The sequence below is a fragment of the Guillardia theta genome (genome assembly GCF_000315625.1).
Source record: "Guillardia theta CCMP2712 unplaced genomic scaffold GUITHscaffold_2, whole genome shotgun sequence".
Taxonomy (NCBI): Eukaryota; class Cryptophyceae; order Pyrenomonadales; family Geminigeraceae; genus Guillardia; species Guillardia theta.
Window position 1 is genome coordinate 1,268,136 of NW_005434672.1, and position 22,574 is coordinate 1,290,709.

The 22,574-nt window shown below is 49.0% G+C and overlaps 11 protein-coding genes across 11 annotated transcripts; 8 read left to right on the forward strand and 3 right to left on the reverse strand.

The window, feature by feature from the left end:
* Nucleotides 1–86: 86 nt before the first annotated feature.
* Nucleotides 87–754, forward strand: GUITHDRAFT_99732 (hypothetical protein; the record flags this gene model as incomplete). Its single annotated transcript, XM_005842023.1, has 5 exons — nt 87–242; nt 317–427; nt 472–551; nt 603–643; nt 702–754. 5 exons carry the CDS (start codon nt 87–89, stop codon nt 752–754), a joined length of 441 nt encoding a protein of 146 aa, XP_005842080.1.
* A 768-nt stretch (nt 755–1,522) lies between these two features.
* On the forward strand, nt 1,523–2,174 carry GUITHDRAFT_99733 (hypothetical protein; the record flags this gene model as incomplete). The annotated part of the gene is made up of 7 exons (XM_005842024.1): nt 1,523–1,525; nt 1,578–1,622; nt 1,675–1,698; nt 1,748–1,825; nt 1,878–1,949; nt 2,011–2,097; nt 2,145–2,174. 7 exons carry the CDS (start codon nt 1,523–1,525, stop codon nt 2,172–2,174), a joined length of 339 nt encoding a protein of 112 aa, XP_005842081.1.
* On the reverse strand, nt 2,167–3,211 carry GUITHDRAFT_149958 (hypothetical protein). The gene is made up of 6 exons (XM_005842025.1): nt 3,138–3,211; nt 3,003–3,074; nt 2,884–2,954; nt 2,731–2,824; nt 2,516–2,581; nt 2,167–2,455 (listed from the first exon to the last, which is right to left on the reverse strand). Exons 3-6 carry the CDS (start codon nt 2,952–2,954, stop codon nt 2,357–2,359), a joined length of 330 nt encoding a protein of 109 aa, XP_005842082.1. The 5' UTR covers nt 3,003–3,074; nt 3,138–3,211; the 3' UTR covers nt 2,167–2,356.
* A 317-nt stretch (nt 3,212–3,528) lies between these two features.
* GUITHDRAFT_149959 (hypothetical protein) lies at nt 3,529–4,308 on the forward strand. Its single transcript, XM_005842026.1, has one exon. It carries the CDS (start codon nt 3,826–3,828, stop codon nt 4,000–4,002), a length of 177 nt encoding a protein of 58 aa, XP_005842083.1. The 5' UTR covers nt 3,529–3,825; the 3' UTR covers nt 4,003–4,308.
* A 592-nt stretch (nt 4,309–4,900) lies between these two features.
* On the forward strand, nt 4,901–6,294 carry GUITHDRAFT_149960 (hypothetical protein). Its single transcript, XM_005842027.1, has 8 exons — nt 4,901–4,932; nt 5,221–5,430; nt 5,481–5,578; nt 5,623–5,681; nt 5,744–5,810; nt 5,858–5,898; nt 5,960–6,065; nt 6,111–6,294. The coding sequence occupies exons 1-8, from the start codon at nt 4,921–4,923 to the stop codon at nt 6,166–6,168; spliced, it is 651 nt and encodes a 216-aa protein (XP_005842084.1). The 5' UTR covers nt 4,901–4,920; the 3' UTR covers nt 6,169–6,294.
* Nucleotides 6,295–6,921: 627 nt separating this feature from the next.
* GUITHDRAFT_99734 (hypothetical protein) lies at nt 6,922–7,445 on the forward strand (the record flags this gene model as incomplete). The annotated part of the gene is made up of 3 exons (XM_005842028.1): nt 6,922–6,977; nt 7,032–7,205; nt 7,352–7,445. The coding sequence occupies 3 exons, from the start codon at nt 6,922–6,924 to the stop codon at nt 7,443–7,445; spliced, it is 324 nt and encodes a 107-aa protein (XP_005842085.1).
* Nucleotides 7,446–9,113: 1,668 nt separating this feature from the next.
* GUITHDRAFT_47223 (hypothetical protein) lies at nt 9,114–9,761 on the reverse strand (the record flags this gene model as incomplete). The annotated part of the gene is made up of 2 exons (XM_005842029.1): nt 9,114–9,203; nt 9,249–9,761. Coding segments are annotated over 2 exons (603 nt in total), but the record flags the coding sequence as incomplete, so codon positions are not given.
* A 3,592-nt stretch (nt 9,762–13,353) lies between these two features.
* Nucleotides 13,354–13,779, forward strand: GUITHDRAFT_99737 (hypothetical protein; the record flags this gene model as incomplete). The annotated part of the gene is made up of 1 exon (XM_005842030.1): nt 13,354–13,779. The coding sequence occupies one exon, from the start codon at nt 13,354–13,356 to the stop codon at nt 13,777–13,779; it is 426 nt and encodes a 141-aa protein (XP_005842087.1).
* Nucleotides 13,780–15,496: 1,717 nt separating this feature from the next.
* On the forward strand, nt 15,497–16,098 carry GUITHDRAFT_99738 (hypothetical protein; the record flags this gene model as incomplete). Its single annotated transcript, XM_005842031.1, has 2 exons — nt 15,497–16,001; nt 16,055–16,098. The coding sequence occupies 2 exons, from the start codon at nt 15,497–15,499 to the stop codon at nt 16,096–16,098; spliced, it is 549 nt and encodes a 182-aa protein (XP_005842088.1).
* A 1,753-nt stretch (nt 16,099–17,851) lies between these two features.
* GUITHDRAFT_99739 (hypothetical protein) lies at nt 17,852–18,802 on the reverse strand (the record flags this gene model as incomplete). Its single annotated transcript, XM_005842032.1, has 1 exon — nt 17,852–18,802. One exon carries the CDS (start codon nt 18,800–18,802, stop codon nt 17,852–17,854), a length of 951 nt encoding a protein of 316 aa, XP_005842089.1.
* An 882-nt stretch (nt 18,803–19,684) lies between these two features.
* On the forward strand, nt 19,685–21,056 carry GUITHDRAFT_99740 (hypothetical protein; the record flags this gene model as incomplete). Its single annotated transcript, XM_005842033.1, has 3 exons — nt 19,685–20,228; nt 20,280–20,353; nt 20,781–21,056. 3 exons carry the CDS (start codon nt 19,685–19,687, stop codon nt 21,054–21,056), a joined length of 894 nt encoding a protein of 297 aa, XP_005842090.1.
* Between the last annotated feature and the right edge of the window lie 1,518 nt (nt 21,057–22,574).

Genomic DNA, 22,574 nt, shown 5'->3' on the forward strand with positions numbered 1-22,574 from the left:
TGAGGTGCTAGTGTTATATGTGACTGTCAATCGACAAGCTCTGCAGGTAGAGAACATGTTTAGGTGTGCTATGAGGGACAACGACGATGTTAAACGAGTTCACGTATTCAAGATATAAGATGAATAACTGCGAATGTCATTCTATCTTGCAGGACCGAGTGCAAGAACTGCTTCAATTCATAGACGAGCTCAAGCGCTTGGCAAAGTTTTTGGGGTTAGGGAACCACGGCTTGGTCTTTCAGGTGCTTCTATTTTCAATCTCGTTACCGTGTTCCCCTTGTCCCGCCTACTCTAATTCTGTCTCAAATCTCCTCAGGAGTTGCTTGGCTTGAGCAACAGCGGCAACAAGAAGGAAGAGAGCATCATAACAGGGTTGGTCAAGTTGGACCAATACCTTGAGCCTGATCGCATAGCCCAACTCTGTCGGGTAAGGAAAAGCGGGTGGAAAAGTGAAGTTCTGACTGCGTGCAGCACGTGGATGATCTTCGAATGCTTCTCAGGCTGAAGGTGCAAGATGGATCAGATCTTCAAACAGCTGCCAAGACTCTCAGGTCCGTGTCCTTTCGCTTGATTGTGCCTTCTCGGCTGATCTTTTGGCTCAGAGATTCGTATCATTTTTTCGTTAGTCTTCAGCGACATGCAGGTATCATATCTTCTGTTCGCCTCTACAAACTGACGTGGGTCACCGTGCGAATTTGCAGAGGAAAAGGGAACAACATGCTATGAGTTCCTCGAGCAGTTGCGGCAGTTCTAATTCACTATATTCTTTCCTTTTATTCTTTCTTTGTGGTGGGCAACCTGTCCCACTGCCAGCTGTAAATGTCTCTGTTCTCAAGCAAGACCATCATCTAGCCTACCAGCAGCCTACCAGTGTGTCACTCACAGAATCACACCCTGATCTTTAACTTAACTTTGAGTAAAATCACAAGTGCTGCGCTGAGTGCACTGCGGGCCGGCGGCTCGGCACTCATGACCCGGGCCGCTGGTGGTGGCGACTAGAAAACTTCGCAAGCCTGATGAGAATTCCGTGGAAGGCCAGCCAGTACAGGGGTGGGTGCTGATGTACCTTCAAGGGGGTAGGGATTCAGAGTAGGGGTGGGTTTATTTGACTCACATGGGTGGCGGAGAAGTGTTCGAAAAGCATTTAGGGGTCGTAGGGTGGAAACCGATGGTGGGGTAGGGGGTGCTAAGGGAGGCTGGGGTGGGGATCCGAAGGAACGGGGGCCGCTCAATATGGCGCGTACGCTTGCGATGATGGCAATGATGCCGCTGTGTGCGGATGCTTTTCTCTCCCTCTCAGCCCCTGCTAGCTCATTCCTTGCCAACTCTCCAGCTCTCCGACCCCAGAGCCTCCGAGCTTCCACTCTTGTTCAGGTAAACGCCATCGTGTCGTGAAATGAGAGGAGGCCACTGTGATTTGGAATGAAAGCTATTGATTCGTGTTCCAACTTGGATCTGACCTTGTCTGTGTATATCTTTGTATTCTTTTTTGTCATGTCGTAATTGATGAAAGATCTTATTGATGGTGAAGAAGAAGTTTTGTTTGACTGACGTGGAGTTGAAATTTTCATGTACAGTCAAAGCGCACGGAGCTCAAGATGGCATGCCCCCTTGTTCCTCTGGTAAGGCTTTGCAGAAGAGGCAAGTTGCTATGTCCATGACAAATCTATGCAGGGAGCTAACATCATCGTCACATTGGTCTTTTGGATGCTGCATTTTGTTTCTGCGAGCTAATTGTCTGCGACAGGACAAGGCGGCAGGAGAGAAGATGACTGACAGTGGCATCTTGGTCGCCGCCTCTGTCAAGACTGACGGCCCTCAGACGGTCAGTGCATTATATTATCATGGTTGATGGGGCTTAGGTTCTCGTTCTGCAGGGAGTTGTCCAGGCAGTTGGCTCCGGATGGGTTACTGAGCAAGGAGCTAAAGTACCGATCGAGGAAGTGAAGGTGATGAGAAATTTGACTTTTTTGTAACGGAAGCGAGTTCTTGTGCTCAAAATGCTGAAAGGTGGGGGACAAAGTCATGTTCCGTGAGCCAACAGCATTCGAGAACAGAAAGATGAAGATGAATGACCAGGACTATTACGTCTTGTCTGTACGTTGAACGATTTATTTCTGAACAGGACTGATCATATCGTTCAGGTGAACGATATCTTGGCGAAGATGGCCTAAAGATGATTTACTTCTAGCACTTTCTGCTACGTGATTGAGCTCGCACAAAGAATAAATTTCCGAAGAAGTTGAAATAGCTTGCTGTCAAATACCGTTCACAACCAAGTATCTTTCGCATTGCTTTCCAAAACAATTTCCAATCGTTGAATTGAAGGGCAGTGTAGTACGGTACAAGGCCAAGATCATCTCCAGCAGATAGAGCAAGCCATTGCGGGAGACATAGCATCCTCCAACATAAACACAACCGCTGCAAGATTCAGTACTTTGATGATTTTGAATGCCTATGAAAATATCACTTGCAATGCAAGCGTTTGACGATATTATGTTATTAAATCTTTCACCTTGAACAACTTGAAGGCCTTGAAATGTCTCTTGGGAAGAATTCTCTTGCATTTTCTAGATATTTTCAGCAGCTGCAATGGAATAGTAAGGAACCAGAACTTTATCCAGTTGACGAAAGGCCAGACAAAAGCACAGAACATTCATGTAGTTGGTGGAGTATAAGCAGCAAGGCTTCAAACTTAGATGGTCCCTTTTCAATGAGTGGAGCACATTTCAGTACCTTGAGAAGCTTCAACATGCGAAAGAGCTTGAGTGCCAGCTTCCATGATATATTTCCCAGCAGAAACCATTTTCCAATCTTGACCAACCTGCTCTTGAATCAGTAACAAAATTCGAAAGGACGATGCGGGGGAAAGAAGGGACGTACTTGGCCAACTTGACAAGTTTGACGACTCTAAGACCTTTCTGTCTTTTGAAAATTTTCAATAAATCAGCCATCTGTCAAAGATCAAGAATAAGGCCAAAGTCAACAGTGTCAAAATCAACCTTGAGAGAGAGTCGAACAACGAGGAAAAAAATAACAAACGACGCATTTTCTGCAAAAATGCTAAACGAAGGCTGCATGAACAACGAGTCATTTCAGAGCCATTGGCTAATTGATGTGCGGTAAGGCACATGAACCTGCAATCGCGACAAGTTTGCAAACTGATCGGTCGCTCCAAAACGGTAACGATACAACCAAATACAGATGAGTCTATAACAAGCATTAGGATCCCATGTTTCGATTTTTGAGCGTATACCCGCAAGAAAGAATCTTCTTGGCATTCTTAAGAGGGCGAGAACCAAACTCTAACAAAATGAAAGTTGTGCGAACAATGAGCGCTACAGTATCAGCATTGGAAAGCAAGCTTCTTTCATGCTTTGCGATCGAAAAATCTTTCAGCAGGCATGACATGGGGTATCTCTCCTGTTTGACTCGATTCCAACAAAATCTCATATCTGCGTCATATTCGCCTTGTCTATCCAAGTCTGAAAAGCAACAAGACTCTGAGGTGGTGCCACAAGTATCTCCACCAGAGGAGTTCAAATGTCTTTCCATAGGATGACACATTGCATTTCTGCGCGGTGTATGAATGAAAGAGAAACAGATGCTCGGCAAAAAAAAACCTTAACAAGGCATGGGAACTTTGACTCCGCTGTGCTGACAGTTGATCCCCTGCAGGTTGTACAGTGATAGCAGTAAGGAGAGCAGCAAGGATGATCGGGAGGATTGTTGGGGAATATTTCGTCCTTCTCCACACTCGAGGAGATTCAGACCGCATCCTTGCTTTTCTCAGAACAGGCTTCAAAAGCAAGTTGTTATGAAACCATGATGAAGGTTAGAAGAATAACTTTCACCTCGTCTGCGATGAAATCGCACATGTTTCGAGCTATCCCATTGACGGTACGACTTGCAAAGGGACTAGCACGTGATCAGAGGCCAAATGAACGAAGCGATAGATCAGATGTAAGAGCATATAATAAGGAGCAGTGCAAGAAAGTATAAGAAAACTAGAATGGAGTTATTTCGATCTCAAAACATACCAAAAAAGCAACAGAAGCTGAACAACACCAAGGTGCACATGAGAAATAAAGCGGGGAAAATTAGATATGAAAGAATGACGTCAGAAAACTAGTTGAAGTTGGTTGCAATGAAATTGACGTGAACAAAGAAAGAGGCAAGACAAACGAAGAACTATGGTGGCAGTGGTGGCTGATGTGGCCAACGAGGAAGGAGGAAAGTGTGAAGTAGGGAGAGGGCAACTACAGACAAAGGTACCATGGATGAAGGGGTGTAGGAAAAGAAGGATGCAGTCGGAGGAGGGAGGAGGAGTTTTCTTTCAAGCTATATTCACTGGCATTAGGGGAGTAGGTTAACAGGAGCAAGGGGTCCGTTTCCCCCCTCAAATGGGGGTATGGTGACAGAATCCATCAGGGGTACGGGTACTAGTTGTTGATGGTACTAACTAATGATAGTTAGGTGGGTGGGGTAGTACCTGGCCAGACTTTTGAAGGAGTTTGTGGAAACTGAACCCGGTTTTACTAATAAGTTTAGTCTACTCAGTTTCTTTACTCAAAGCCTGTTCAGGTAAAAATCAGTACTCAGAAGACTCAGCCCCAGTCACTGAGGCGGCTAGCCCACAGCGGCGGCCACTGACATGAAACTTCCGAAGTTCGCCGGTCCGATCCGATGATCAGCGTAACCGGGTAACTTGCCAGGTGACCACCACCGGCACGGCGTACCCGGAACTCGGCCGGAACTGCGCCTGAGTCTCGGGAGCGCCTTTTAACTCAGCCGGGCTCAGCCTAGTTTGTTCAAACGGCGGCGCAGGCACGCCGGTCAATTCACTATAATCACCCTTTACACCGGCGGGAGAAAGTGATTCTCTAAAAAAAGACCGTGAGCTAGGCACAGCCTGGGCCAATGCGCCGCCTGGTGAGCGAACTTCTGTGTTGCTGCCGCATGGCAGTGGGCGTTCTGGTTTCCGCTCTGCTCCCTCACCGGCTTCCATACCCCTAACCCAATTCCTCTTTGGCCTCTGTCCCTGCCCGTCTGCTGGTCCTTTTCCCTACTTCCTCGCTTACGCCTGCTCCCCGGCTACACTCACTTGCCAAAGTTCTACTCCCATACTTACTTCTTGCCTCTTTGTTCTGTGTTCCAGTGGGTCTTCTTCCTTTTCAATCTTCTTCTCCGTCGTCCTAATCGTCTTTCCTCCTTCGGCAGAACTTTTTGCTCATTGCTGCGACCGCTTGTTTGGCTGTGGAAGCCAATCCGACATGCCCACAACCTTGCGCAGGCTATAATTGTACAGCAGAACTCCTTCTGCAAGGTCAGTACAGCAAATTCTCTTTTCCAGATGGGATTTTTGGAAGTAAACAATGGGACATCCGTGTGGTCACAAGAGACAGCCTCATAACACAGAGACAGTTCATGGTTTCCTCAACAATTTACTCCTTGAACATGTTGAAAATTATCTTTCCCAGGTCCAGATATTTGATTCGGAAAATTTCTTGAAATTTTCAAACAACGAAGCTAATGTGGCAAGTTGCAACGAGTGGAGCGAGCTGAATCATTTTCAACTGTCAGTTGCGATGCTAATGTGGCCCTGCATGACACTTGTTCTAGTTGCCTATCATTGCAGGGAAACAAGTGCAGGAGCATCCAATCCTCCTCGGGGTCTGATAGTGAGAGAATGTGCTTGAAGCCGCCCGATGCCATAACCATCTCGTGTCCTCTTGCTCGTCAGTGCCGTACACTACCGTTGTAGTTTCTTGTGGAGCTCAAAACCAGCTGAATTGCAACCTTGATATCAGGTTTCTCATTATCCACAATGCATGAATTGAGAGCATATGGGCTGCAGTGTCAAGGTAGTCCCGCAGGAAAACACAGGATGCAAAGCAGGCAAAAAGATTCATTCCTATAGGATACCTTGACATATTGTCAGCACTGAATTTGTTTTCAGGAAGCATATCCTGTGGGGCTCTCGGAGGAATTCTGGCTGCCATCATCATTGTGATCTTGGTCGCAATGGGAAGCTTGCTCTATCGACGAAGAAATTTTCGTTCTCGGTACTCCTGCATTGCAGATTCTTCATGATGTTGACTTCGTTGCAGCGAATTCGAAATAAATGCTGAGAAAACGTCAAGAGACGGAGCAAGGTCCCCGATATGATGTCACATCTTCAAGATTTCACAAGGATGACATTCTGATGGTGTTTGGGTGGTCCATAACCCTTACATTTCTTCAATATTTGACGAGACCTACATACTTGTTTGGATTGAACATTCTTGAATTCTCACCGGACTCATTCCGTTGATTGTCTGGGTATGGCATCTATTCTCGTGCTGTCTCCTCAGAAACCATTTTCCTTCTACTCGGCTGGTCCTGGTCCTCCGAAATCCTGCTTGCCTCCCGCCCCCACCATAAACACCATCTCCCTCCGGTGCACCGGTGCTGCTATAATGCATTATAATTCATTTTTTCGGTGGGGATTTGTACCCTGTTGCATCCTCCATCGCCCCAGTCCCTCACTTCAACTCACCTGACCTGCTTATCCGTCCTCTCTTCCTCTTCAACTCACCCGACCTGCCTATCCTCTCCTCCCATCCCGTCCCTGCCTCTGCTCTCCCTGCCTTGCCCCACATTCTCATTTTTCCTCGGTTTGCCGCTCCTCAGGCTGCTCTTGAGGAAGGTACTTAAGCAGTTGCTGCTGTTCGGTCTGGTCCAGCAGATCAGCACGGGGTCATACTCTGGTCTATTTCAGGGCAGATTACTGCAGGCCTCTTTTTTCCTGCTTACTCTGCTCTTCTTCCCTGCTCCTGCTAGAGGCCGCATCTGCTTCCTGTACCGATGTCCATGCTGGTAGATGGAGGCAGCGGCCGTCAGATGCCATCGCGTCCTGCAGCACCATTCATGCAGGACGCGATGTCGCATCAAAGAAAAGCATCGGCGCTTTCATTTCTCGGGGGAGCTCTGTGCGGGTGAGTCAACGAGGGCTGGGTCTGTGGGACGCTGTCTGACATGCTGGCATGCAGATTGGGTTGGCTCATGTTTGTAGATGCGCTCTGTGTTGGAGGTTTCTTGACCTCGGGGGATGACTTGTACACGTGCACCATGACAGCAACACCCGTATGCTTAGCCACGCTCTTCATTCTCACCCTCAACATTACCAGTGTGGACGACATGCGAGAGTCCTATTTTAGCTATGGGTAAGCCCCTTGATGCTCGCCATGTCTTGACACACTTCCTAGATTCTGGAGGTCGAGCAAGGTTCAACGACTTTCCATGCGCATCTCTTGCATTCTCGTAAAGACAGTATCAAGAGTGGAGGTATCAGCTGACATTGATGCTCAAGGCTGTATGCTCTGTCGTGGGGTCCGTCGTCAATCTTGTATATGGCAGCTGGACAGGACGAACTCCACGGCAGTCATGGCTCGACGGCGTTGTAAACCATCCCTCTTCGTGATGTTATTTGTGGTTTACTCCCTGATTCCAGGTGGTGGCTTCTACCCAATTCATCTTCTTAGGTTCTTTGGTCTTCTGGGTTGGCAGGTTGCAATGTAGGTCTCATGGTCATCACACTTACAATTGCACGTAGAGGTCACGACTTCTCGTCTATATGAAGGCCAACAACTATGAGAAAGATTTGCATTGACGACAACTACAAGGAAGATTTGCATTCAAAAACTCGTAGCTCGGTTACGGAAAATTACTTGACATTCTCAATCTTCACTAAGTGCGCGTACGATGATGTCTGTGCGCAGCAAAGTCAGCTCTGCTCGAAATACGATCGGGAGAGCTCACCCGATTCAATCCTGTTGCTGCAGCAAGCTCGACCTGAAAAAAGTGCAAGCAGTCAAGTATCGAACGATGGGAGAACATTGGATGGTATTAGTATAATTTTGAATCAAATTTACCAGTGGAATTGGTTCGCCAGAGCCTTCGGAGACGACAATCTTGGTCGTCGTGGGATTTTTCTCAGAGTTGGCAATCTGACACCAAAAAAATCAATGTGGCTCGATCTTGTGGCTGAATCGTCCACCTGTTTCTGATACTTGGATCTGATCTTCCTGAAAACTCGCTGGAAGTGTCCAGCCTCTCTATTAACACGGTGTTCAAAGTGATGCAAGCAGTAAGGCTGGTGAATAGCATAGGAATACATACCCACTCTGAAGGTCAAACTCGACAAGAGGGTACAGCTTACTAACTCCCGCATCGTTGCTCATCATAGTGATAAGTACCTTTAAAATGAAATTGAGCACAGAGCCTCGTGAATTTAGCAGGGTTCAAATACTTTGAAGACCATGTTGTGAAACTTGTGAACACAATGCAGTACAGACATGCTGACTGGACGCATCCCCTCCATCTGATTTGACCGGAATTCCTTTTTAGAAAAGTCAAACCGTGAATTGTAGCAGAAGTGTCAAGAAACCTCGTCGTCGGATACAGTCCTCACGGTAGCTTCAACACTTTCGATCCTACACAATATTGGCTTCTGAGAGCATCAGAAAAAAAACTTACCCTGTGTCGGTAACATCCGAATCGCATTCGGTCAGTCTCAATTTGATCTTCAGGCACAATTAGATCCAAGTGAGCAAACCACGCAAGACATACGTCGTCAACAAATTCTTTGACCCCTTTGTAGCTTTGACGAAGGAAAAAATCACAATGTGCCAGGACCTTTCATAGGTGTAAGACTAGGGTGGATACGAATGAAGCTATCGAGATTATGCTTCTCACCAACTTCTCCATGGGTCCGTTCATCCATTCATGCTCTTTCAACTTGGAGACACTCAGTACAGTACTGCATAGGGTGTAATACCTGAGCACAAGAAGGCCTCGCGCTGTGATCAACTTGCAGGGTCGAGCGTATGATCTCACCACATCCCTTTCATTTGAGATCAGATGGCAGGGCCTCTTGCCTTCCTTTCGCACCTGACCGACGATTCCTTCAGGAAGCGCAACGTACGAGGCCTAAACATTTGGTCAGGTCTCATGCCTCAAAACACGAAACCGTTTAACCTCTTTGATATTTTGCAGCAGCTCTTCTGCACTGTCTCCCTGTCGTCAATCATCACTTCAAATGCTATCGCGCTACATCGTGATGCTCTCACCTGAAACGGCGCACAACCCGTGACCATAATGTACAGAATAATCCCGACAGACCACATGTCTATCTTCTCCCCGGAGTAAACAGTACCCGTCACCTACGTCAAGTCTGATTAGTTCAATCTTGTGAAAAATCACTCGACCTGCTCTGGTGCAAGATGTGATATCGATCCCACAAGCATGGTCTGAAATACATCCCAACCCTGTTGAAATATTCCAGCATGCCCGAAGTCAGTAATTTTGAGATTTCCCCTGTTGTCCAACATCAGGTTTTCTATCCTTAAATCTCGGTGGCACACGCATTGCTGATGGCAGTACAACATGCCATCCAACAGCTGACTGAAGTAAAACCTGGCAGCCGCTTCACTCATGGGGCGTGTCGGAGAGATGTAATCCTCAATGTGACCTCCAGCACAGTATTCCATCACCAAAAATATGGAGGATTCAGTCTCGAGGACCTCATTCACAGACACGACTGCGGGATGATTCAACATCACCATAGCTTCGACTTCACGATCAACTCTCGACATGGATGCCACATTTCCTCTTCGTATAATCTTGACGGCTTTTTTCTCCCCAGTTTCAACGTTGTTTGCCAACTTCACCACTCCCTCTGCACCTTTCCCTAAGGTTCTGAGCAATCGATAGGGTCCAATGATATCTCCACCTTGATAAGCATTATCAAACAGTTCATATTCTCGTTCGACCATGCTGGCAAGTTGCATAAATTCTTCCTTCGTTAGCTTTCCATCTCGATTGTCGTTATACCTAAGCATGATTCTTTCTGCGAGAACCTGAAGATAATTCGGATCGATCCTGCTTGGCAGAGGTTGAGAAACCTTTCTCTTTGCTTTGCCTGCATCGTCGTAATCTTCACTGGGGTCGACAAATGCTTCGGGGTTGATTCCGTCTTTACGGATGGCTTTTAGGAACACAACCAATTCATCCATGGTAATGTCATCAGATTCTGTAGTGTCGGCCAATCGGTAAAGCCATTCTATGAATCGCTTCCTGCCTTTGCTGCTCTTCAGCGCCTGAACTAGCATGGCTCGACGATCTTGCTGACGCTTTTCTTCTGCGGCAAGGGCCTCCGAGTCCTCCTCATCCATTTCTTGAGTCTCATCCTCTGATTGACTGGGATCATTTGCAAGGAAGTTCTCCACGTCTATGACAGCATCATTCGAGTCTGAATTCACTTCATCATCAACCCCAAAAGCAGTATAACTGCGAGCAGGGGATGGTTCTGGCATTGAATATGAATTTTGGTCACAATCCAACTCCTGTAGCTCTCCATGCGCGTTGATCCTTCGTGCGAGGATTCGCTCTCCAGTATGAGTTCTGCGATTTTTCGGCGATCTCAAAGGAATTTGATCCTCGTTATTGCCGTCATTTGTACTTTTTCTTCCCTTTTTCTTTTTCAAGCGTTTCAACCAAACCTTGGGATGTGGGATACATCCACAAACGACTTCTTCGTCTGGATATTCAACTTGACGCAGATAGTCCTGAAGGAGAAGAAATTCGTCGAATGACAAATGGCCTTCCAACGCAACATCAAAATGATACAATGCCACGAGAGATCGACTAATGTCCGGTCGAAATGTAAGTAATGGGATGTCGAGGTCTTCTAAGGACGAACCCTGGACGGCTTGTTCTTGAAAGTGTATTAGTTCATCAAGAGTAACATACCCCGTCTTGTGAGTGTCCACAGCATCAAAAAGCCGTCTTTCCTTTCTATGTCGAAAATCACGAAATCGGAATGTCAAGAGCAAATATAAGTCGCTCCAGTGTATGTCCCATGATTTAGGGAACAGGAAACATCGCTTGGCTCGCTTGTCCTCAAAGGCGCTGACATTAGACAGCAACCCACCACCTTGATTTCCATCGTCATCACCCGTGAAGCTTGGACGTCTTCCTTTCGTCATTGAACCAGCTCTTTTTAACAAAACCTAGCACCAGCTATACTCAAGGGATGAAGCAGGAGACATGTCGATAGCGAGACGGATGCGAGTGAAAAGGCATGTGGAACTGTGTAGATTCGCGGGAAAGGAGGGAACAGGGGGGTTGAGTGGATTGGAGGAGCGGCACAAGTTCCTGCTCCTGCCGCTAGTTCCTGCTCGTTGCACTGAAATGGTTGCGCTGCATGGATTCCCCCACCTTACGAGGGGTGGGGTTAACATGGTAGGGTGGTAGTGGGGATATCTAGGGGTGGATGGCATTGTAAATTGAACGCAGAGTCTGAGGTACACCGGTGGTGTTTTGTTCTTGAATTCAACTAGATGAGGTGGGTGGTGGAGGGTAACTTGGCCAGCCCGGCGCCGAACACCGTGAACATTATTCACGAGTCAAGTTGTGCTCAGTGGCCCGGGCCCGAGTCTGCTTGACAACGGTATCTGATCGTCTTCGATCCCCCTAACTTTCGTTCTTGATCAAATGAAAACGGCCATCCTTGCCGAATGCTTCCGCCGAAGTTTATCTTTAATTCATGCTAATGTATTCAAGCGTAGGCCCCTTCTTTGAACACTCTAATTTTTTCGAAGTAAACGGCCCGTGTAGCTCGTGCATTCGAAAAGCTTCCACGCACTCATCCCCTACGTTCGTGGTGGATACGGCGTCTGAGAAGGGATACATGAGGATGGAGGGAGAGATGAGGTCATGGCCAAGCAGAACATCCCTCTAATCAGCAAGGAGGCGGAGGCGGTCGGTGGGGTCGGGAACTTCAACGCCAACTACATCAAGAGGAACGGCAAGGAGAGGGAGGACTGCCGCACTCCGTTCATCCTCTCTTCCACTCTCCTCTCTGAATCCATCCTCACCCAGGCTGATGTCACTTCCTGGCACCCCTGATGACACCCCTAAACCATCAATATACCCCTTCGATTGGACTAAAGACTTCAAGTTCCTCGTCCGGGCCTCGGCGATGGCACCTCCGACAACACGGCACCAACAAATTCGGCACAGATGCATAGCTTGAATCCGTTCCAGGACTTGGTGTTCATTGAAATCCTCGAGTCCATATCGATGCCTTCAACTTTGATGTCAAGCCTGTTTGCGATCTCCAACAAGACTCTCTTGACCGTCTTGCGATGGACGTGTTGCCGCCGTTGCACAGCCCCTCCATCTCCTTCCTCCGCGGCGTGAAGCGACCAGATGGGCCGCCGTCACGACTTGATGATGATCTTGATCTCCTTGCCGTCCTTGCCGCCTGCCTTCTTCTGCAGTCTTGATGCCTTCCGAAGTTGAGCTTGTTCCTAGAGACACTGAATCGATCACTGCCGCTGTGCGGCTGTCAGCTCGACTGCGAGCGCCTCTCTGATCTTCGGGTCCTCGCTGAACAGAGTCAGATGTACTCCCTCCATCGCTTCGCTGCGTCGCTGGCCTCCGGACTGCCCCCTTTGCCCAGGGTCCTCTCTTGGCTCGAATCTTGAAAGATCGATCGTGCACGATGCTCACATGTACAGCTGTGAACTTGCGACCATCCATCGTGAAGCCTCCTCTCTTCCCTGCCGGCTGAGAGCTTCTCCGCCTGTGCATTGCGGAGGAAGGAAACAGTCACCGGGATCTCATACGGAGCCTTCCCTGGCACATGATCGCTTTACTCTCTTGTACTAAGCTTCAGCGCGGCTCTGCAGCCAGCTTCTCCTTGAGCGCGTTGCGTCCCACTCCCTGCTCCTCTGGCGTCTTCGCCCACTCTCCCAGCGACATGAACTCCAGGCTCCCCGGAGAGTAGAAGGTCACGGTCGTGGAGGTTGCCAACGGCCTTGTCCAGGACCGTCAGCTTGATCGGCTCGCTCGTCCCCGCCTCGTTCAAAGAAGTTGCATCTTCGATGACTGCTGACAGCTCGCTGACGAGCTGCATGTCCTCTTGGCTTGACCGGGAGATGCTGCCTCCATTGTGATCCTCTCCAGGGGGCCTCTGTAAACCCTAAACCCTTCAAGTTCGACAAGGGCCGGCTGCTCTTACTAGGCACTGCACCTAACTTGAACCCACTAACCCTAGTAGGGAGGAGGGAGGGAGGGAGGGAGGGAGGGAGGGAGGGAGGGACGGAGGGAGGGACGGAGAGAGGGACGGACGGACGGAGGGACGGACGGAGAGAGGTACGGAGGGAGGGAGGGAGGGAGGGAGGGAGGGACGGAGGGACGGAAGGAGAGAGGGACGGAGGGAGGCTGGATGAAGCAGATGGAGGGAGAGCTTCAGACTTGATGTCTTTAAGGGTGTCTGACATTTCTATGTTCTAGCTTCCTCGAGGCATGGCGGACGACGAGAAGGAACCAACACAAGCCGACGGAGGGGAGGCTCCAGTCTTCAAGAAGAAGCCAAGGCGAGGTTGTATCCGAAGGAAGGAGAGAAGCAGCGGAGATGAGGAGCCGGAGGAGCCGGTGGCCAACATCAGATCAGCGATCGAGGAGACCAAGTTGGAGCAGAGGCTGAGGAGCGGGAGGTCAGGGGTAGATGTGGACAAGTTAGCCAATGTCTACGACCCTTTGAAGAAGAATTTGATCGAAACCTTCGTCGAGCAAACGCCTGCCAGCATGCTCGACAGTCAGTTCAGCACGGAGGACTCCGCAGAGCCCGAGCTCGGCATGCTAGAGAAGCAGCTGCACAAGTACATCGACGAGAGACTCAAGGGATCGGAGAGACGAAGAGGCTTTCCGCCGAGGACGAGCTCTACGTGATACCCGAGGAGTATCGGGTAAAGTCCAAGACAAGGCAGCTAGGGGACGCAGCTGAGACTTGGCTAACGGGGATAGTGGAGGTGGAGCTCCCTTTGGAAGAGAAGCTGAAGAACACATGTTCAACAGTGTGGTGGGGAGGGGCCATTGAAGTGGGAGGGGGGTGGGGAGGGGCCATTGAAGTGGGTAGGGAAGGGTGGTAGTGCCAGACTTGCGTTGGAAGTCGAGAGTATCTTGGACGGATACGGTGGTGAGGCCAAGGTTATGTATTTGGAGTGTTTTGGTGGTGTCTAGGACGTGAAACGGTTGGGGACATCGAAAGCGATGGCGGAGACAAGGCAGGGTGATTCAGATTCTTCTTGTTTGATGTCATGGTTGCCAGGGATGACGATGACGAAGCCTCCGTGATTTGTAGTAGTTTGGTGAGGAGGTCTTTGTAAGGGTCGAGTCCATAGCTGGAGGCGATTTTTATGAGAAGTCTTTAAGTGTATTGAACTTTAAAAGGATATGATTGTTCAGTGAGTTGTATGGGATATGTTGTTGTGTTGAGAGTATAGTGAAACAGTGTGGGAATGTTGTTTAATACTGTGCCCGCTGAACATTCAGTGAGTGGGTAATTAATCAAGATGTGCTTTCATGCCCGCTGAACTTTTAGGGGGGTATTTGTCAAGGTGCCCTTTTAAGCGGCCCGGCGGCGCTGAACTTTGAGGGGCCCGATTTGTTCAGGTGTCGTTCAATGCCCGCCGAACTTTTGATAGTATTTAAGCCCGCTCAGTGATCGGAACTCAGTTTAGGCCCCCGGGTATTTGTTCAGGTGCCCTTTCAGCGGCCTACTGAACTTTTAGGGGTCACTTTGTTCAGAATGGTCACGACTCGTCATATCCAACTTGTATATATACCCTCACACCACCGGGCCACCCGGTGGCACGGTGCGCCGGTTGAGTGACGGTTGATTGAAAGGCCTGCCGGGACCGTGCCGGGCTCAGACTCAGGCCCGGGAGGCCGCGGGCGGCTAGCCTCCTGCCTAGTCACTAGCCTGAGGCCGGGAGGCTTGCCGGGCGGCAGACGGTGCCGGGCCTGAGTCACAGTGACTCCTCCACGGGGAGCCTACCGGAGTACGAAACACTCCGCCACTGTTGAAAGTAACTGAGTCCACCCCGGGCCCAGTGATCCGATGATCAGCAATTTCGGGGAATTTCCGAACTGGACTTCGTTCACGGCGGCCACTGTCCTGGCCGGCGGCGGCAGTTTCGGGCCGCCGCCGCCGCCGAAGGTCCGAAGTTCCGCCGAATTTCCCCACTACTTCGGCCCTTGAAGGTATCAGTTAAGTTTGGGGGACAGCAGTCGGCAGGATTGGGTTTGGTTCTCGCTGTCTTTTCTCTTCTCGCCGTTTGGCCTGCCAGGCTGTGCGACGTGTCAGGGTCAAGCCTCCTCGACTCTCCTGATTGTCCTCGTACTGATTTTTAACTTCACTTTGAGTAAAGAGACTTCTGTAGGATTTTGCCAAGGTATGCCTCAATTTTGTGTACAGGGTAGTCGCTGGGAAATAAGGGGTGGTAGCTTGGTTGGAATATTAGTACCAGATAATTTCAGATGGTCTCAAATCTAGATTCAAAGTGAGGTTACAAATAATTTTAGTCAGGGATAATAGTACAAATCAAAATATTTTTATTTCCTCTCTGAGGCCCTCCCCCAGACACCTACCTCGTTCATCATCGGCATGGATCGACGCAATGCAGCTGCTGATGCCGACTTGAGAAGAAGAAAGCTGGAGCAGAGAGATCATGAGACAAGGCAAAATATCCGAGAAAGGTTAGTTGGTGAATCTAGAGCGCAAATCCCCTTATGCTTTGCATCACTTGAGGCTTCCCATGTCTTGAATGCTCCGAAATATTTGTCTTGTGACTGGGACATGGAGTTTGATTTGATTCCTTCTGTTGGTGTCTTTTTTCACGATGTGCATAAGAAGCATAGATGCGGATTGATCAAGGAAGTCACTTCAGATAAAATGCTTGAAGTGTATGTGCTGTACAGCAAAGAGACTTTGACGGAAGTGTTTGGGAACATTTCCCAAGCCGACAATCGAAGATATCGCGGATATCTCGATTCCATGCAACCCAACGATTGTTTTCAGAGCATCTACACGGATATTCTTCCACTGGCTGATGTGGTCGGAATATTCAAAGTTACATTTCCTTTCTGTTCTGTCCTAAGTTCCATTCAGAGTACTTCAACATTTGCGTGTGATCGGATGGCTTTGTTTTGAAAATGTGAACAGGGACGAGCGACTCCAAATGGGTTTCTTCCAAAAATTTCGTCTGACAGCTGATATGCTGCACTCATATTTTGGACAACCAGGAAATACGATCGATTATTTCAAAACCTCTACAGAGCTTGGGATAATCAGAGACACTCTAAAGCGATGGCTCAATGCTCGTGGAGCTGTTAATTGAAATTCAAGGAAAGCAAGGAGGCTTGACTTCGACATTCATATTCCTGTATTCAACTGCATACTTGCCTTATGCAAAAGGTCCCAATTGATTACAAGCTTCAATGTTACGTGTACAGGATCGGACAGTGGGAAACAATTCACTTGGTGCATAGATGCAGAATTGTTGAAGACTGCTTTGTTTCAGAGAGAGCTGCACATCCCTCTCAAAGCGAATCCTTATCATTTAGGACCTGCAACGGGCACTATCTATCTTGAAGGTCCGCTGTATTTTACACTCGTTTCCAAGCCTTGAACGTCGATCGGGCTGTAATTAAAATGAAATTTTCGAGAATCGTGCGATTAGGTTGGACTAATGAAATAATCTGGGAATTCCCAGACCCTTGACTCTTTTGGCGCTTCGTTTTCTCCCATTCTCCCTCCCTTAGTGCTTTGTGGAAGGGGACGGAATGAACAGGGAATGACAAGGGAGAAGGAGAGTGGAGGGGATAGGACAAACGATCATCGGATTCAGAAGGAGAGTAGAGGGGAAAAGACAAACGATACAGATTGAAGCATTGATTGAGTTTATCTTGATTCGCAGTCGATGCCAAAGCCTGAAACAGATGCTCGTTGAAATCTTCCATTAGGTTCGTCAAATTGGAACTGTTGGTTTTCAGAATCATGTCATTCAGTAGCTTGACACTAACCTACTTTCGGATGAATCATGCCGCATGCAAGTCATGTAGCATCCGGCCAAGCCTTCGTATAGCATCTGGTTGGATCTGACATCAGTGTGAGACCACCTCGACCAACGTGGTTGTTCTTCATGGACCTTTCAAACTCTCAATGGCGAGATTTCAAACTCATTCCCCGCGGCTATTTAAGGCCGATTGACCGAGGACGTCACTGGTTCTAGACTCGGAGGTTCAGGCATAGCAAACTGTGAACTTTCTCTACTTCCTTTTTTTATCGTAATCTAAGGTTGGTCTGTTTGAACTGAGCACACTGAGAGACACAATGAGTAGAATTCTGGCCCCGACGTGCCACCAAGCACAACAGCGAGTCGGAGCACGACCGTACTAGGACGCTCGGCGCCCTTTCCAGACGAGGGATGCTTTGAAGAGATCGTTAATATCGAGAGCTTCACACCTCAAGCAGGGGTTAGCATATCAGGCTTATTACATCGCCACGGCCAGCTTCATACGGTCGAGAATAACAAGGTCTGCACGCAGGGACCCTCCCGGTCAAGCGGACGAGCCGGATCTAGCTGCATCAGGCCCTGGTTGATCGTGGCATGCCGCAATATATGGACCTTATGGACCAGATATGGACCTCAGTGTCGCGGGCGGACCTCCTTGTCTGCACAGTTGATGCAGACTTTCCTCCCTAATCTTGAGCGGCGGGCGCACTTATCCCAGGTTCAGGCAGCTCTTCTCCGGGCTCATGGCAGCTACACAGTGGAGCTCTATCCCCCCGAATCCGCGCTTGGCGGCCGGATGCTACATGACTTGCATGCCAGTGCGGCATGATTCATCATGCCTGTATCATGACGATGGAGATGGTGATGACAAATGATATCGATATTGGAGAAAAGGACTCGACGGTTTGACATTCAGTGTATTCAAGCCTCTCCGGCTGGCTTTATTAGCGGGCCATGAGATTGATAATCTGATCGAGTTTAGTGCTCAAACTCTGATTGATCTCAGATGATATATTTCTAATCTCGGATCTGATTTTCTGATCCCTTTCCTTGATCCTGGATCTCATTTTCTGATCCCTTTCCTTGATCTCGGATCTCATTGCCTCAATACTTTCATTCAAGTTTTGATTCACCTCCTCGATTGCGGTGAACAAGTTCCGATATGGAGTATGAATCAAGAAGATAGGGACTTCCCAGTTGAACAGCTTACCAAGTTTGTCGTCCTCGGCTGCTTTGACAAGAAATTCTTGTACTTTTTCACAAGAAAAGTCGAAGACGGCCTGGTCTCCATTGACAAAAATCCCTGTCGCGGCGATCTGCGCCTCCTTTCCAATGACATCGCTCTTGAGAACATGAGATACTCGACTAAGCTGATAGATCTTTTCGAATAGTTTCTCCGGAGCCTCCGTGATCTCAAAACAAATGTAGTGGTTCGTCCTAACCAGAACGCTTGTGAAAGGGGCAGATCCTCCCGGAGTGACTGATCTCACGTTTCTCCCTGGATCGTCTACAATGTCTTTGAATAACGTGCAGAGATATACGTCTTGATTGAAAGATAAACACATGTCGCATTGAAAATTGTAGCCTTTCCCTGGAGCAGTTCCTGAGGTCTCTGGAAGGGAGCTGTATTCGAAGCTCGGCGGCATGTTCTCAGCCTTCGGGATTACTGATTGCCAGGCTTTGTTGTAATGCTGGCGGAAACTCTGTGAAGCTGTCCCGCTACTCTCAAGATTCTTCCCGATGCTGTCATCAAACTTGAGACTCTCACGGCGTACACATCCTATTTCATAGCATCTCGAGAAGATGCCAGCTTCAAAGAAGTTTCTTGACTCTATATGACGAATTTTTGCAAAATTGGCTACGCTACTTCTGCCGAGCTGGGCTCGGTTCGCCATGCAGCCCTCGAGACTGAGCGCGAGCAAGAGGAGGAGGCGGAGGAGCATCATGGACATGGCTAGTCTACCAGAGTCGCTTCAAGTTGCTGGAAGTTGGTTTGGGGGGCCTCTATTTTCCTCCTCCAAGCCCTCTTTTTCCCGCCCTCTATCGCACCAAGATATCCTACCAAGGGAGTAGAGTTTTAAAAACGCCGGCTTTTTAAACTAAAGATTTGATCGGGGAGGGCCCAGCCTGATGAGCAGAGGGGTCAAAGCCAGCGCCAAGCCCGATCCGTTTGGGATGCTTCTTGCATACTCGTTGATGAAAATGTATGATGTTGAAAGATATGATTTTCTAGCTTCATTTTGATCTCTCCCATCATGGATGTTATCATGCATCTGCTACTCATGCTGTCTGATCAGTCTGATGATGCTGTTGTTTGATGATGCTGTTTGATGATGCTGTTGGATGATGCTGTTGGATGCCACTGCTGTTGTTTGAAGATGATTTTTGATGATGCTGTTTGATCTCTTTTTCTCTCTGATACATACTATTAGATGTTATCAGGCCAGTGTTATCAGATGTTATCAGATGCTACTCTGCTCATCTGGGCCGTTTGGGATGCTTCTTGCATACTCGTTGATGAAAATGTATGATGTTGAAAGATATGATTTACAGGACACCAACATAACTCCTATGCATAACATCTATCAGATCGATAACCTTACATTACCTATTATGACCATTGTCAATTACATGTCCATACCTTCAAGTTTTGGAATGGTCTTTACTGGGACTTACAACTCTTTACTTTCTTGGATCATCAATCTTGTAACTCCATTCCTACTCTCTCCATTCTTCGAATACGACCAGTTGTCTCTGAAGACTCCAGAGAGTTCAAGATGCTCGCCTCCAAGATCGACAAGGAGATCTTCAGAGAGCAAAGCATGAAGAAGGTCCGTATCCCAGGGACGAACCAGAGACGGATGAAGAGGATGATGACACCGAGAACGAAGACACTGAGATTGACAGTGAGAACGAGGAGGATAACGAGGAGGGAAACGAGGAGGATAACGAGGAGGACGTCGAGGAGGATAACGAGGAGGATGTCGAGGAGAAAGAAGAGAAAGAAGAGAAAGAAGAAGAGTTTAATGAAATATTATAGCCTACAAGATTACTTGGAGATAGCATCATCAAAGCTGCCCTCACAGCAGTCCTCGAAGTGGAGCTCGGACTCATGCACGGAATTATGGCCAAGCTGGGATATGGGTAGAGTGTCAATAAACCTGTTCTTCATAATGAGGTCATTCTCTTGCCTCCTCATCCACACGGTCACAAGGTATCCAAAGGCAAACTTCAAGAGGAGAGCAAAGACGCTAATGAACACGAGTGCCACAGAGACGACGACGTACTGTAACATGATTTCAATGGAGAAGGCGCGCGGAGGTCATTGAAATATCACTCTTCGGCGCGTTGTTGCACATCATCTTCGCCCAGCAGTCCAGCTTGGCAAGGCTGTGGATGATGACGAACAGGCTGTAGACGACGAGATTGCAGCAGACCACTCCAAAGTAGAGGATGTAGGGAGAGGGAAAGGGAGAGGGAGAGGAGACAGAGGGTGAGGGAGAGGGAGCCTCCGGGGCCCGGGGGGGGGGGGAGCAGTTACCATGCGGTAGTGTCCGTGCTTGCGGTTGGCGTTCTTCTTGCTGGCGAACCACCTGAGGTCGGAGGGGGAGGGGGAGAGCGACAGGAGAGGAAGACGAGCGATCATGCCTGTACCTTTACACGAACAAGATCATGGCACTGCAGATGACCACGGTAGCGCCGATGATGGCCTTGAAGGACATAGCGTCATGGCAGGAAGAAGGAGGAGGCAGTAGGAGGACTCGGAGAGATCAGGAGGTGCAAGGAGGAGGGGCAGAGGAGAATTAGAAGGAAAAGAAGTAAGGTTGCAGGTGCAGCAGGAGTGGGAAAGGAGGAGAAGTCCTTCTAAACAAGGTTGGGTTTGATGAGATCCTATCTCTCTCCATCTTTGCCATCCTCACCGCCACAGTGCAGTTCACCCTCTCCTTTTGGCTCATGTATGACTGGCCTGGCATCACCAACTGGTTTGTCTTCAACAAGTGCGAGAGCATCAGCTACATTAGCGAGAACATTGAGCTCAACAAAGGGACTGCGAGCATCATGGTGATCTCCAATGATTGTACCGAGCTGGGTCATACTCGGCATCATGTCGAGCTACGAGGCTCCATTCACTCTGGATGGAGAGACTAAGAGGGTGTTTACAGCTCAATGGTATCACCAAGGAGCAGGACAGGCAGCATGACATGCATCTCTTTAGTGCATTCATGCTCAGTCTCACCTATGTGGTTGTGCATCTCTTGCTATCCTTCAAGTTCATGGCGGAGCTGAATAGGATTGGATCTTACCTCCTCACCCCCACCTTACTGGATGCATGCATGGATGGTTTCGGTTCGTGATGATCTATGCTTTCTTTGATGTCGGCGTCTTCCTACTCTACTGCATCGTCTTTGTGGCGGTTGATTGCTCGGATATCAAGGTCTATCTTGAGTCTCGCTCTCCCTCTGCCTCTCCCTCTGCCCGGAGTCTGCCTCTGCCTCTGCTTCTGCCTCTGCCTCTGCCTCTGCCTCTGCCTCTGCCTCTGCCTCTGCCTCACCCTCACCCTCACCCTCACCCTCCCTCTCCCTCTCCCTCTGCCTCTGCCTCACCCTCTGCCTCTGCCTCTGCCTCCCTCTCCTTCCCTCACCCTCTCCCTCACCCTCTGCCTCTGCCTCTGCCTCTGCCTCTGCCTCTGCCTCTGCCTCTCCCTCCTTCTGCCTCTGCCTCTGCCTCTGCCTCTGCCTCTGCCTCTGCCTCTGTCTCCCCTCTGCCTCTGCCTCTGCCTCTGCCTCTGCCTCTTCCTCTGCCTCTCCCTCCCTCTCCCTCGTTTTCCTTCTCACATGCTGCAGGTTGGCTTTGGCCTTGCTGGGTCTGCGCCGCCCTCTGACGAGATCTGAAATCTCCTGTACATTCCTTGTATAAAGTTGTCGCACTTCCCCTCCTCTTCCCTCATCCTCACTCTACCGTAACCGTCACACGGTGAAACTCGCAGTGACTATCAAGGGCGTGGCGCCCTGCTTCTGCAAGCACGTCCCGTTGACCCTCGGTCCCCGCACGCAGAGGTTTTTGCTCGCTGTTTTAGTCTTGTAAGCAATGCGATCACGAAGAGGAAGAAGAAAGAGCATCCAGCATCTACGGACAGAGTTCGTTCTGCGAAGGGGCGATTAGAAGGAGTCGAGACGTCGATACTGTTCCAAGGCCGTCATGATCCTCAGGATCCCGCGATCAGGGAGCAGTCAACGAGCTCTATGGTGGCTGACGAAATTGTTCATCGGCTTCAGAGCGAACACCGCAATTACATGATCTTACTCCGTGACGAAGGAAGTTTCTGTTGCTTGGATGCTTTTCAGAACAGTTTTATTTCATTTTAAACAAAATTCTTTTCCATCTGAGCTTACTCACGCTACTACTATTGAGATTATTTGGACTATTACTCCAAATTTGATTTTGATGCTTATTGCTGTTCCGTCGGATGTCAAGTACATCTTTTCGCAAGTCCCCGTGACCGTGAAAGGGCAGTACGTCGCCCCCGCGGAAAGGAAGCGCATTGCCGTGCACGTCAAGGTCCCGGAAGGAACGGTGCCGGAGCGGGGTCCTGGCTGCGGCCAGCTCCCGCTGAGGACCTGCCGCAACGAACCCTACTGCCCCGCGTTAGGTGAGGCGGTAGAGGTG